The sequence below is a fragment of the Lepidochelys kempii genome, chromosome 6, assembly GCF_965140265.1.
Source record: "Lepidochelys kempii isolate rLepKem1 chromosome 6, rLepKem1.hap2, whole genome shotgun sequence".
Lineage (NCBI taxonomy): Eukaryota > Metazoa > Chordata > Testudines > Cheloniidae > Lepidochelys > Lepidochelys kempii.
The window spans coordinates 39,221,676-39,236,218 of record NC_133261.1 but is presented as its reverse complement, the minus strand read 5'-3'; the positions used below and the strand labels follow the sequence as shown (position 1 = coordinate 39,236,218).

The following is a 14,543-nucleotide window of genomic DNA, read 5'->3' as shown; positions in this document are numbered from 1 at the left end:
GTTTAAATGCTAAATGTGCCAGTATTAAGAAAACAGGTTCTGTTTATTTAAACAAAAAAGTGTAACATGACTTTTTATATTGATTAAATCTTTGATCTTATGCTATCAAGTTAAAATATTTTAAAACAAATTTCCTTGTCTGTTGCTAGCACTGTAGATTTCTAAAAAACTTCTCAGTTTTAAGAAAGCAGCTTACTTCTTTGCTTGCTGGATTGCTATGATTTGTGAGTTTTCCTTTTCTTTTTCTCTTAGTTTGGATATCAAAAATTGACACCACTTTCAGGTTCTCTTCAGTTGCTAGCACGACGCTGAACACTGCAGGGGAATGTTTACTTCAGGGGAAAAATTAAATTTTAAAATAGTATGGCAATGTTTTGTTAGTCTTACATTTTATAAAAGCTTTTTTTACAAAACTCAATTTTTTGGGGCTAAACTTGACCCTTTTTAATTTAATGTTTTTTTCTTTTGAAGGTGCACTATGCTATTTTCTTTTGTTTGTATATTTTTTCGAAGTAATTAAAATATTTTGTTTTGACTTTAAAATGTGCTTCACTTGTAATGGTTGGTTTATCGGAGCCCTGCAATGGATTCTGTGAAATCAGGCTTTACAAACCACGAAGTGATCAGTAGCATTTTACTACAGGTTGCTTTGCAGAGATATGAGAGTAGTTGTTTGATTCTCTTAAATGATACTGCAGAGATACAGAAATATATGAATGATATAGCAACAAACTGGAGGTAAATAAAATTAATCTAGTTTTGTGTATCTTGAGTATAAAAATATTTAAAATAATTTTATATAGGGTGACCAGATGTCCCAATTTTATAGCGATAGTCCCAATATTTGGGGCTTTGTCTTACATAGGCTTCTGTTATCCCCACCCCCCTCCCGATTTTTCACACTTGCTGTCTGGTCACCCTAATGTTATATAGAAACATACTGGATTATTTTTCAAAATTGAATGGTTTTACAAGTTGCTCTAAGATTGTTGAATGCTGAATAGATTTTTTTTGTTTTGTGTTTTTTGTTTTTAGTACACCATCTTGTGTTGCTAAAGGAGTAGACAATACCAGAATGAGCCTTCATGGTGCTAGTGGTGGACATGAGAGATCACGAGACAGACGCAGGTCAAGTGACAGATCACGAGACTCATCCCATGAAAGATCAGAATCTCAGCTCACTCCATGTATCAGGAATGTAACTTCACCAACAAGACAACACCATGGTGGTATGTTGAAGATTAATTTGTGTTTAAAAAATTAATCTTTTAATCTAATTCCTTTTTCTTTGTGTAGAGCAGACTAAAGAAAATTTTTCTTACAAGTGGTGATAAAATTATTATATATAATTACCAATACATGCTCAAATTCCTCAGACTAGGAAAATGCCTCTCATGGACTAGAAAGTAATATTCAGTTTTAGTCCAAAACTCATGTTTTCCACTTAGGCATACTGTGTTGCTGATTCATGTTTGGCCTGCGGTTCCTGTTTTGATATGATGCCCTAGTATGTAGGAGCTATGCTAAAATGTTGAGTCATAATAACCAAAGAACTCTGCTGAAGCCTGGAGTTGGTTAATAAATATATTTTCCCCTACTGTAGCACCTTAAATATTTGAAGGCAGGGAGAGTGTCTGGTAAATACTTCCATTAAAAAAAAAAAACAAAAAAAACAAAACGCTATCTTCTTTTGTACGTCGGTGAACTCTTTGAGGTATAAAGTTTTAAACTCTGGAAACTCTGATAAATAGTGGCTTTTTTTAAAAACAAAAACTCCGCCTCTCCATACCTTTTTGAAGACTGGCTCCCTGCCTTCTGGGATGTCACATAGGAGAAGGAGCTGGTGTACCAGAAGGAAACGGACATCGTAGGTTGAACAAAATGCTAAATGTTTCATTGCATGTGGCGTTTGGGGCTCCTGCCACATGTTGACGCAGCTGTTGAAATATAGCCAGAATGACTTGTTGGTCATGATTAGCGCTCATGTCATGTCAATAATAGAAACATAATGTCAAACAGCTTGATTTTCATAGGATCTCAAATTTACACGTGAAATCTTACTTGATTCTACCTCTGAAGTAAACTGCTTTTTTCCAGTTCCAAAAACAAGCTCAGAAATGAGCATTCCTACTTTGCTGCTTGTGGGGTGTCTAACAATCCAGTTTCAGAGTAACAGCCGTGTTAGTCTGTATTCGCAAAAAGAAAAGGAGTACTTGTGGCACCTTAGAGACTAATCAATTTATTTGAGCGTAAGCTTTCGTGAGCTACAGCTCAATCCAGTGCTACTAAAGTTTATGCATTAACATTTTAAGTCAATAGTGGAACTGTTGCTATACAGTAACTCCCCACTTAACATCCTCTCGCTTGATGTTTCGATCTTATGTCCCTGCTCCATTACAGAACTTGCTCGTTTAAAGTTGTGCAGTGCTCCCCTATAACGTCGTTTGGGCGTCTGCTTTGTCCATGGCTCGCAGCCCCCCCTACGTGCCTCCCCCGACAGCGCCTGCCGGTGGATGCCGCAGATCAGCACCTTCCCCCTGCTCCTCCTGCCCATGGCAATCAGCTGTCTTGCAGTGTTCAGGAGGCTGGAGGGAGGAGTGAGGATGTGGCGCGCAGCCTCCCCCCTCCCTCCCCAACCTCCTGAATTCTGCAAGACAGCTGATTGCCACGGGCAGGAGGCGGGGGGAGCAGGGGTAAGGCGCTGATCTGCGGGGTCCACCGGTGGGTGGGGGGGCCCGTAGGGGAGCTGATGGGGGGGCTGCCAGCCTGTTTAATACCTGTATTAAATTGCTTGTTTAAAATGTATATAATGCGTTTTGTCTGGCAAAAAATATTTCCCTGGAACCTAACCCCCCTATTTACATTAATTCTTATGGGGAAATTGGATTCACTTAACATTGTTTCACTTAAAGGTGCATTTTTCAGGAACATAACTACAATGTTACTGTGCTGGGCAAAACGGACTGTTGAGCTGGACTAACTTACTCCTGAATTCTGAATGCACTTTCTTTCTGAAGAGCACGAGTAGCATTGCTTCACCTGACTACTATATGGTTGAGAATGAAACTGAAGGTTTATGTTCACATTTTCATTCTTTGTTCCAGAAAAGCCATTGTTACTATTCTCCTTCAGCCGCTGAGAACTAATTTCTATGAGAGAACAGTAGATTGCTACTTATAAATAAAATGTGGTCTCTGGGATAATCCTCAGTAGCAGAACGAGAAAAGTTAAATGGTGTTGGTGGAAGGACTACTGTAATTTTTCCCCTTCAAAATGAGCCTCCAAAGTACTAGTGGTAGACATAAGAGATCAAGAGGCAGATGCAGGTCAAGTTACAGATCATGAAAGAACAGAGACTCAACTCACTCACATATATTTATATTTAATAAAGGTGACTTTTAAAATACTTTCTGCAGTTACGGGGCTGTATTTTCCTTTGCTGCACAGAGTATGATTTCAGAAATAAGTGACTGCTTATAGAGATGCTCACTCCATGTGGTGATTACTAGGAAGTAGTTGTTCAACGTTCTGTTTAGCTGTGACACTGAGTACCTTTCCCAGACTCGAAAGCTTGTCTCTCTCAGCAACAAAGTTGATCCAATTAAATATATATTACCTCACCCACCTTGTCTGTCCAGAATTGAGGCCGTTGAGAACAATCCTCAACTCCCCAAATCCAACAGATACCAGTGTCCTCTTCAGCAGTGGTTCATTCATTGTCAATTATAGGAGTATTACCTGCCTTCCAGAACTTGAAGGATGCAAAGTCATCTGCCTCTTTGCTTTTGACAAAAGCAATCTGTTTCCCAGGTGCTACTTTAGGAACAATCCTGACCTAACATGCAATTTTTTATTAGTTGACAAGAAATGCAGTGTTTGATTAAAAAAAAACAAAAACCCTTTCATTTCTTTTTCAGTTGGATCCAGATGACGTATACAAATTATAGGCCTGCATGTAGGGCCCCATCTTCTGGAGTCATGTGACTATATCAGAATCAGAGCTTTTTTTTAAGGAAATATCAAATATCTGGCTATCACAGTTGTGAAGAAGAACTTGAATGAATGTAATCAATGCACTGAGGTCTGCAGACTCAGGCAGGCAATGTGAAATGATAGCTCTGAGAGGCATACACTCCCCATGTGTCTCAATAGGAAGTTAAAATACAAGGTTCCCCTTTCTAGAGTAGGTGTTGTCAAGGTTCCTCCCCCACTCTGAACTCTAGGGTACAGATGTGGGGACCTGCATGAAAAACCTCCTAAGCTTATCTTTACCAGCTTAGGTCAAAACTTCCCCAAGGTACAAAATATTAACCCCGTTATCCTTGGAATGGCCGCTACCACCACCAAACTAATACTGGTTACTGGGGAAGAGCTGTTTGGACGCGTCCTTCCCCCCAAAATACTTCCCAAAACCTTGCACCCCACTTCCTGGACAAGGTTTGGTAAAAAGCCTCACCAATTTGCCTAGGTGACTACAGACCCAGACCCTTGGATCTTAAGAACAATGAACAATCCTCCCAACACTTGCACTCCCCCTTTCCTGGGAAATGTTGGATAAAAAGCCTCACCAATTTGCATAGGTGACCACAGACCCAAACCCTTGGATCTGAGAACAATGAAAAAGCATTCAGTGTTTTACAAGAAGACTTTTAATAAAAAATAGAAGTAAATAGAAATAAAGAAATCCCCCCTGTAAAATCAGGATGGTAGATATCTTACAGGGTAATTAGATTCAAAAACATAGAGAACCCCTCTAGGCAAAACCTTAAGTTACAAAAAAGATACACAGACAGAAATAGTTATTCTATTCAGCACAATTCTTTTCTCAGCCATTTAAAGAAATCATAATCTAACACATACCTAGCTAGATTACTTACTAAAACTTCTAAGACTCCATTCCTGTTCTGTCCCTGGCCAAGACGACTACAGACAGACACAGACCCTTTGTTTCTCTCCCTCCTCCCAGCTTTTGAAAGTATCTTGTCTCCTCATTGGTCATTTTGGTCAGGTGCCAGCGAGGTTACCTTTAGCTTCTTAACCCTTTACAGGTGAGAGGAGCTTTCTCCTGGCCAGGAGGGATTTCAAAGGGGTTTACCCTTCCCTTTATATTTATGACACGCCCCCCAAATCTCAGCTAGGGTGAAACACTGGCTGGGATTTCTTCCTGGAGCTCTAGGAAAACAGAGTTAATAAGACACATGCATCTCTAAATATACTACCAAGTACATAAAGACTAACAATATTTTCCACATCTCAAGGACGATTTTAACCAGTTGATTCTGGGAAACTTTCACGGGAGAGTGCATCAGCCACTTTGTTAGAAGCTCCTGAGATGTGTTGGATGTCGAAATCAAAATCTTGGAGAGCTAAACTCCACCGAAGAAGTTTTTTGTTAGTTTCTTTGACGGTGTGAAGCCACTTTAGTGCAGCATGGTCGGTTTGCAGGTGGAAACGCTGTCCCCAAACATATGGGCGTAGCTTTTCCAGAGCGTAGACAATGGCATAACATTCTTTTTCAGTGACTGACCAGTTGCTTTCCCTCTCAGACAGTTTTTTGCTGAGAAACACTACAGGGTGGAATTCTTGATCAGGTCCTTTCTGCATTAAAACTGCTCCTACACCACGCTCGGATGCATCTGTGGTTACTAGGAACGGTTTGTCAAAGTCTGGGGCCCTTAGTACAGGGTCAGACATGAGTGTCGCTTTAAGCTTGTTAAAGGCCTTCTGACACTTTCCGGTCCACTGAACAGCATTTGGCTGTTTCTTTTTGGTTAGGTCTGTCAGTGGGGCAGCGATTTGGCTGTAGTGCGGTACAAATCGTCTGTAATAACCGGCCAAGCCTAAGAAGGATTGAACCTGTTTCTTTGACTTTGGGACAGGCCACTTTTGGATAGCATCCACTTTGGCCTGTAGGGGGCTGATAGTTCCTTGACCCACCTGGTGTCCAAGGTAAGTCACTCTGTTTAGGCCTATTTGACACTTCTTAGCCTTAACAGTTAGTCCTGCCTCCCTTATGCGCTCAAGGACTTTTTGTAGATGTTCCAGGTGGTCTGCCCAGGAATCCGAAAATATGGCCACATCGTCAAGGTAGGCGACTGCATATTCTCCTAATCCCGCTAGGAGACCATCTACAAGTCTTTGGAAAGTGGCGGGTGCATTTCGCAGCCCGAAAGGGAGTACATTAAATTCATACAGCCCGAGATGTGTGATGAAGGCTGACCTTTCCTTGGCAGATTCATCTAGCGGTACCTGCCAGTACCCCTTGGTTAAGTCCAAGGTAGAGATGAACTGGGCCCGTCCCAGTTTCTCTAATAGTTCATCAGTGCGTGGCATTGGATAGTTGTCTGGGCGAGTTACAGCATTTAGCTTACGATAGTCCACGCAAAAACGTATTTCCCCATCTGGTTTGGGAACTAGAACCACTGGAGATGCCCATGCACTTTCAGAGGGGCGGATTACACCCATCTGTAACATATCCTGGATCTCCCGTTCTATAGCAGTTTTAGCTTGAGGAGACACCCGGTAAGGTTGAACCCTAATTGGGTGAGCATTACCTGTGTCAATGGAGTGGTATGCCCGTTCAGTCAGTCCTGGGGTGGCTGAGAACGTTGGCGCGTAGCTAGTGCACAGCTCCTGGATCTGCTGTCGCTGCATATGCCCAAGGGTCATGGAGAGGTTCACCTCTTCCACACCACCAGCACATTTCCCTTCATAATAGACACCTTCAGGCCACTCAGCGTCGTCTCCTCCCTGGGCTGTAAACTGACAAACCTTTAATTCTCTGGAATAAAAGGGCTTTAGAGAATTAATCTGATACACCTTAGGCTTTCGGTTGGAGGTGGGGAATGCTATGAGATAATTAACAGCTCCCAGGCGCTCCTGGACCACGAATGGCCCTTCCCACGATGCTTCCATTTTATGGGCCTGGAGCGCCTTTAAGACCATGACCTGGTCTCCTACTTTGAAGGAACGCTCTCTGGCATGTTTATCATACCAGGCTTTTTGCTCTTTTTGAGCATCCTGTAAGTTTTCTCTAGCAAGGGCTAAAGAGGTTCGGAGGGTGTTTTGTAGGTTGGTTACAAAGTCCAGAATGTTAGTTCCTGGAGAAGGTGTAAATCCCTCCCATTGCTGCTTCACCAACTGCAATGGCCCCTTAACCTCACGGCCATATACAAGTTCAAATGGGGAAAACCCTAAACTGGGATGTGGTACAGCTCTGTAGGCAAAGAGCAACTGCTGCAATACTAGGTCCCAATCATTGGAGTGCTCATTTACGAATTTACATATCATGGCCCCCAAAGTTCCATTAAACTTCTCCACCATGCCATTTGTTTGATGATGGTAAGGAGTGGCAACCAAGTGATTTACCCCATGAGCTTCCCAAAGGTTTTTCATAGTTCCTGCCAGGAAATTAGTCCCTGCATCTGTGAGGATGTCGGAGGGCCAACCTACCCTGGCAAAAATGTCTGCTAGTGCCTGGCACACACTTTTAGCCCTGGTGTTGCTTAGAGCTACTGCTTCCGGCCATCGGGTGGCAAAATCCATGAAAGTCAGTATGTACTGCTTTCCTCTGGGTGTCTTTTTTGGAAAAGGACCCAGAATATCCACAGCTACTCGCTGAAATGGAACTTCAATGATGGGGAGTGGCTGGAGAGGGGCTTTGACCTGGTCTTGGGGTTTTCCCACTCTTTGGCACACCTCACAAGACTGGACATAGGTAGAAACATCCTTGCCCATTCCCTCCCAGTGGAATGATCCCCCCAAACGGTCTTTGGTCCTGTTCACCCCAGCATGGCCACTAGGGTGATCATGGGCTAAGCTCAAGAGCTTGGCCCGGTATTTAGTTGGAACTACCAACTGTCTCTGAGGATGCCAGTCTTCCTGGTGTCCACCAGAAAGAGTTTCCTTGTATAAAAGTCCTCTTTCTACAACAAACCTGGATCGATTAGAAGAGCTGAGAGGCGGTGGGTTGCTCCGTGCCGCCGTCCAAGCTCTCTGGAGGCTTTCATCTGCTTCCTGTTCGGTCTGGAACTGTTCCCTTGATGCTGGAGACATCAGTTCCTCATGGGATTGTGGACCTAGGCTTGGTCCCTCTGGAAGCGATATAGGGGATGGAGCTGTTTCTGTTGACTGTGAACCGCTCTCCGCTGGTGCACTATGTTGGGATTCAGGCTCCGGCTGAGCCTCTTGTGTAGGGTTATCGGCTGCTGCCAGTTCAGGTTCGGTGGGGCCCTCTGGTGTTGAGGTTGCAAGTACTGGATTCAGTGCTGACACGGGGTCTGGTGTTGGTTGTTCGGCTGGTTCCGGTTCTGGGACTGGTTCCGTCTGGGTCTCTGGGACTGGATCCACTACTGCTGTTGCAGACATTGGCCTGGGGTCCGGGTCCATCACCTCTGACCGGGCCCTGATAGAAGTTTCCGGAACAGAGCTAGGCCTCACGGCTTGTTTAGCCTGGCTGCGGGTGACCGTTCCCACCCTCTTGGCCTGCTTCACGTGATTGGCCAAGTCTTCCCCCAACAGCATGGGGATGGGATAATCATCATAGACTGCAAAAGTCCACATTCCTGACCAGCCCTTGTACTGGACAGGCAACTTGGCTGTAGGCAAATTGAAAGAGTTGGACTTGAAGGGTTGAATCGTCACTTGGATCTCTGGGTTGATTAAATTGGGGTCCACTAAGGAAGCATGGATAGCTGACACTTGTGCTCCGGTGTCCCTCCACGCGGTGACCTTCTTCCCGCCCACACTCACAGTTTCCCTCCGCTCCAAGGGTATCTGGGAGGTATCTGGGCCTGTGGACCTCTGGTGTGATTCCGGTGCAATGAACTGTAATCTGTTGGGGTTCTTGGGGCAGTTGGCCTTTACGTGCCCCAGCTCGTTACATTTAAAACATCGTCCAGCTGACGGGTCACCGGGGCGAGGTGGGTTTCTGGAGAACGGGGTGGTGGGACGATAAGGGGTCTGGAGGGTTCTTTGGGAGGTAGGTGGGGCTTTGGGCGGCCCCCGGTAATAAGGTGTGGTCTGGGGTGGTCCCTTCTGGTCTCCGCTCCAACTGCGACCAGTTTTCTTCTTCTCTGCCACCTCCACCCATCTGGCTCCAATCTCTCCTGCCTCGATTACAGTTTTGGGTTTCCCATCTAGGATGTATCTTTCTATTTCCTCAGGAACACCCTCTAAGAATTGTTCCATTTGCATTAGGAAGGGCAAATTTACTGGAGATTCAACACTTGCTCCTGATATCCAGGCATCCCAATGTTTCACAATGTGGTAGGCATGTCGGGTAAATGACATGTCTGGTTTCCACCTTAGGGCTCGGAACCTCCGACGAGACTGCTCGGGTGTTATCCCCATTCTGACTCTCGCCTTGGATTTAAACAGTTCATACTTGTTCATGTGTTCTTTAGGCATTTCAGCTGCCACCTCAGCTAAGGGTCCACTGAGCTGCGGCCTCAGCTCTACCATGTATTGGTCAGTAGAGATGTTGTACCCAAGGCAGGCCCTTTCGAAGTTTTCTAAGAAGGCCTCAGTATCATCACCTGCCTTGTAGGTGGGGAACTTTCTGGGATGGGAAGTGGTACCTGGAGAAGGATTGCTAGGGTTTGTTGGTATATTCTGCTGGGCCTTTATCCTCTCCATCTCCTCCACATGCTTCCTTGCCTCCATTTCCCTCTTGTGGGCAGCCTCCTGTACCTCCTTCTCCAGCCGCATGAGTTCTATCTGTCTTTCATGTTCCCTTTGTTTTTCCTCAGCCTGAAATTTGGCTAATTCCAGCTGTAGTCGAGCCGAGGATTTGGCCATTCTAACCTCTCTGTTTTTAACTAACTTTACACCCGAGGTTTAGAAATAAACAAACAAAACTTGGCTGTAAAATTTTGCTGTGCTGGAATAGAATACCTATTCTCTGATAGTGATTGTCAGCCTACAGAAAAAGACAATTCCCTTGTCTCTGCTCTGGGCCCAAATTAAAGCAAAAAACCTCCAACTACTTGGAAACCTGCTTACCCAGCCCAAAGAAAAAAAAAATTTCTTTTCAAACCTGTGCTCCTTGTAAAACAAAAAAAAAATCAAAATCCTAAAAAAAACCCTGCCACTTTTGTCTCCAGGCAAATGGGTAGAGCACACACCCCCTATTTACTTTTAGGAAGAAAAGAAAAAAAAAAACCTCTGGGTTGGAAGACTGTGAATTTCCCTGCAGGAGTTAAGTACCCTGCCTCCAGGCAAAGAAAACCTGCAATTCACAAGATAATCCCCTTTTGTCTCTGCTTGGCCACAAAGCAGAGAGAAACCAAGCTGCTTTCAGTTTCAAAGCTGCTTTCTGGTCTTCTTAAAAATTCCTTTTTAAAATCTGTACTTCTAGTTCAAAAAATCTCAACTGGATCTCAAAATGATTTCAGGTTAATCCCACCACTGTGCCACCATGTCACGGTTCCTCCCCCACTCTGAACTCTAGGGTACAGATGTGGGGACCTGCATGAAAAACCTCCTAAGCTTATCTTTACCAGCTTAGGTCAAAACTTCCCCAAGGTACAAAATATTACCCCCGTTATCCTTGGAATGGCCGCTACCACCACCAAACTAATACTGGTTACTGGGGAAGAGCTGTTTGGACGCGTCCTTCCCCCCAAAATACTTCCCAAAACCTTGCACCCCACTTCCTGGACAAGGTTTGGTAAAAAGCCTCACCAATTTGCCTAGGTGACTACAGACCCAGACCCTTGGATCTTAAGAACAATGAACAATCCTCCCAACACTTGCACTCCCCCTTTCCTGGGAAATGTTGGATAAAAAGCCTCACCAATTTGCATAGGTGACCACAGACCCAAACCCTTGGATCTGAGAACAATGAAAAAGCATTCAGTGTTTTACAAGAAGACTTTTAATAAAAAATAGAAGTAAATAGAAATAAAGAAATCCCCCTGTAAAATCAGGATGGTAGATATCTTACAGGGTAATTAGATTCAAAAACATAGAGAACCCCTCTAGGCAAAACCTTAAGTTACAAAAAAGATACACAGACAGAAATAGTTATTCTATTCAGCACAATTCTTTTCTCAGCCATTTAAAGAAATCATAATCTAACACATACCTAGCTAGATTACTTACTAAAACTTCTAAGACTCCATTCCTGTTCTGTCCCTGGCCAAGACGACTACAGACAGACACAGACCCTTTGTTTCTCTCCCTCCTCCCAGCTTTTGAAAGTATCTTGTCTCCTCATTGGTCATTTTGGTCAGGTGCCAGCGAGGTTACCTTTAGCTTCTTAACCCTTTACAGGTGAGAGGAGCTTTCCCCTGGCCAGGAGGGATTTCAAAGGGGTTTACCCTTCCCTTTATATTTATGACAGGTGTATATGGGGATGAAGGAGGTGCCCTGTCACCACCCTTTTCTCTTTGGGTGGGAGAGAATACCTGCTAATACTTTCTGTTCCTGAATGGAAGTGGGCTCCTGTGCTTCTGCCCCTAAGAATGGAGGGGGTGATTTGGTCACAGCATAAGGATACAAAGAATGGTGGGTAAAATCCATGATGTAGTTAAAAAAACAAACAAGCCAAAGCTGCTTTACTTCCCATTTTGTAGTAAATTGCTAAATTGGATGTTTTGTACTTATAAAGTTTCCTAATTAGTGTCATTTTAGATTTTACATGGATTTTTTTCTATAGAGAAATGTCATACTTAAAATGCTCAACTATGCCGAAAAAGACAACTCCAGGGTCTCATTAACATTCTTACTGTGAAAGCAACACAAAATTGATAAATAAATAGCCTGTGTAACTTTGTAATTAAAACCAGCTTCTGACCTATATAGAACTTCCACAAATTAAGAAGACTGAAATGCTTCAACCACCCAACAACTCCTCCTTCAGGGTATGCAGCTGAAGTCACTAAGATTTGTGCTTCTGAGTCACTTTAGTGCTTTTGAAAATACCAATCCTAGGGGTCTGACTTTACATACCTGTTTTGAAACTTTTGGGTTATATATAAAAAAAAATTCACTAATTTTGTTAATATAGCAAAAGTCTAAACATTGCATTGTTGCTTAAATTGTTCATTTTGTTTTGAAATGACAATGATTTTGTGCTAGAAAGCAAGCTTTTAATAAAAATGTTAGCCCCTGGTGCTACAAACACTCATGTTGTCCCGTTTAAATCAGTGGGATTATTCATGTGAGTAAAGTTGTCTGCTGGTCTTAACTTTCGAGTTTTTGTTTTTTGCCTACAGCAGTTCTGTAATCTTAAATAATCTATCCTATCATTAGTGATACTTAATAAAATTATAAATGCTGTATTTTTATTATAAATTTTAGTCTAAAATGCCATAGCACAGATTTTCAAATTAATTTTTACAAAGCCTCAACCTGATTTAAACCAGATTAAAAAAATCAATCAAGTAACTTTTAAATCATTGCTCCAAGTGGCATAAACAGAGGGATGGAATGGTGCGAAGAGAGAAAAGACTGAGAAAGTTTAGAGAGGAAACACATGACAAGGGACATGAGATATACCAGTCATAATTTCGTATATAGAAAGTAAATGGCAATGTTACAATGAAACTGAAAGGCAGATGTTAAATTGATTTCCCCCACCCATGAATAAATGTTGCAGTACTTTGTCGCAAGATATCATTGAAGTCAAGAGTTGCTTAGAAGTCAAGAGATTAGAGATTTTATAGATGAGAACATCCACAATAATATTAGCGAAGATTTAAAATAATTTTTTATAACGGATATAAATCCTCATGCTTCAGGGCTTAAGTTAACCATTGACTGATGGGGTTAGGTAAAAATTTCCCCAAGGGCATGTTATTCCTCATTGTCCACAATGGAGTTTCTTGTTGCTTTTTGTGAAGTATCTGGTGCTGGCCTCCATTTGCCAGGTAGTGAGACTACTCGGTGCATCACTAGTTGGAAGCATATAGTAGTCCTTTGGCAGTTTCCGCTGGTCATTGACTCAACAGAGGATAGTAACAGGGTTGAAACAAATGGTACAGAACACTGTAAAGGCTTAACTGCTATTACAAAGCAATATTTTAAAAATATGATGCCTTTGTTTTAATTTGTTGGAAACTGAACTCATACAATACACTAAGCTCTCCTCTGAAAATGGAATGTTAAATTTTCCCAGGAACTTTATGGGGAAAAAAAGATGATTATATACACAGGAAATGGGAACTTTGGTTGAAAATGTAGCAGGATTTGCTGTGTTGTCAAATGTAATATTTGGGTTGTCCTATTAGTCTTTAACTTTTAAGGGCTTGTCTACATGGCAAACTACTGCTCACTAGCATGCTGCTCAATAACTTCCTGCGTGGAAGTATTGGTATGCTAAATTCCACCCTGGGACTTTCACTGTGCTGTAACGACGTCCACACAGGATGTTATTGCATAGCAAGCTAATGTGCTATACTTGCCATGCAGTAACTTGCTGTGTTGACAAGTCCTAAGACTTTTTTCAGTTAATCAGGTCACCACGTTCATGGGGTTTTTTTGTTTTTGTTTTTTAAAATAAGGTAGATGGTCTGATGAGCTCTTATTAAACCTAAAATTCTAACTTCCCTTCCTCCCCAATTTCTGTTTTTAGATCGAGAAAAGGATCACAGTTCATCTCGGCCAAGCAGTCCTCGTCCTCAGAAAACTTCCCCAAATGGTTCCAATAGTAGTGTTGGGAACAGCAGTAGAAACAGTAGCCAGTCAAGTTCAGATGGGAGTTGCAAGACTGCTGGGGAAATGGTATTTGTGTATGAGAATGCAAAAGAAGGAGCCCGGAGTGTAAGAACCTCTGAACGGGTTACTCTTATAGTGGACAACACTAGATTTGTTGTAGATCCTTCGATTTTTACTGCACAGCCTAATACAATGTTGGGCAGGTTGGTATCATTATTATTCTGCGCAATACAGTACTCTAAACAGTTCTTGAATCTATTTGAATTGCTTTTTGAAAACAAATGTTGAGTCCTAATGTTTTTGGCTGCTAATGTTGTATCTTTTTTTTTAAAAAAAAGCATAGTTACTGTGTAAGTTCTACTTTCCTGTATTTCACTTCACATGATTTTGTGACTGAATTAGTAACACAATTAGTTGTATCCAGGAGAGAACATCCTTGTGATATGAATAGTTAAAAAGGTAGTGAGAAATCTGTGAAATGGAAATGATGGTCACTGCTGGCAAGCTGTTTCTCAGAGAGGAAATGAAGCATTCATCTGTTAATGGAAGCTTTGCTTCCTCTTGTCTTGCCATACTTTGCTTCAAGCCAGTCTGTTTTCACATTTTTCAGAAATACAGTTCTGCACTGTAGTCAGTTTACAAAGCAACTGGTTTTGAATTGAACCAGTGAGTGTTGGGATTATCTGGATATTTGCCCTTAATTCATTTTTTCATGATAGCAAAGCAATGACTATAGCTAACCTCTGGGATAAGAGAGTGAAGGAAAGCCATTCAGGAAGATACAGATTAACCTGCTCTAGTCAATTGAAAAGTCGTAATGGTGCTCAACACCCACAAATTTCTGTTTTCTAAAGTGGCATGCCCTGTTTCTGTGAGATTGTGAC

The 14,543-nt window shown here is 42.4% G+C and overlaps 1 protein-coding gene across 9 annotated transcripts in view; it reads left to right on the top strand.

Annotated features, from left to right (window-relative positions):
* BTBD10 (BTB domain containing 10) overlaps positions 1-14,543 on the top strand; it is a 58,235-nt gene that overhangs the window by 33,528 nt on the left and 10,164 nt on the right. For 8 of the 9 annotated variants that reach the window (XM_073347657.1, XM_073347656.1, XM_073347655.1 and 5 more), the window contains 2 exons: positions 1,036-1,229; positions 13,577-13,862. In XM_073347657.1, coding sequence (XP_073203758.1) covers positions 1,036-1,229; positions 13,577-13,862 — 480 coding nt within the window. Of the gene's footprint in view, positions 1-716; positions 739-1,035; positions 1,230-13,576; positions 13,863-14,543 lie in introns of those variants that run through there. The other variant, XM_073347653.1, reaches the window with a different exon arrangement.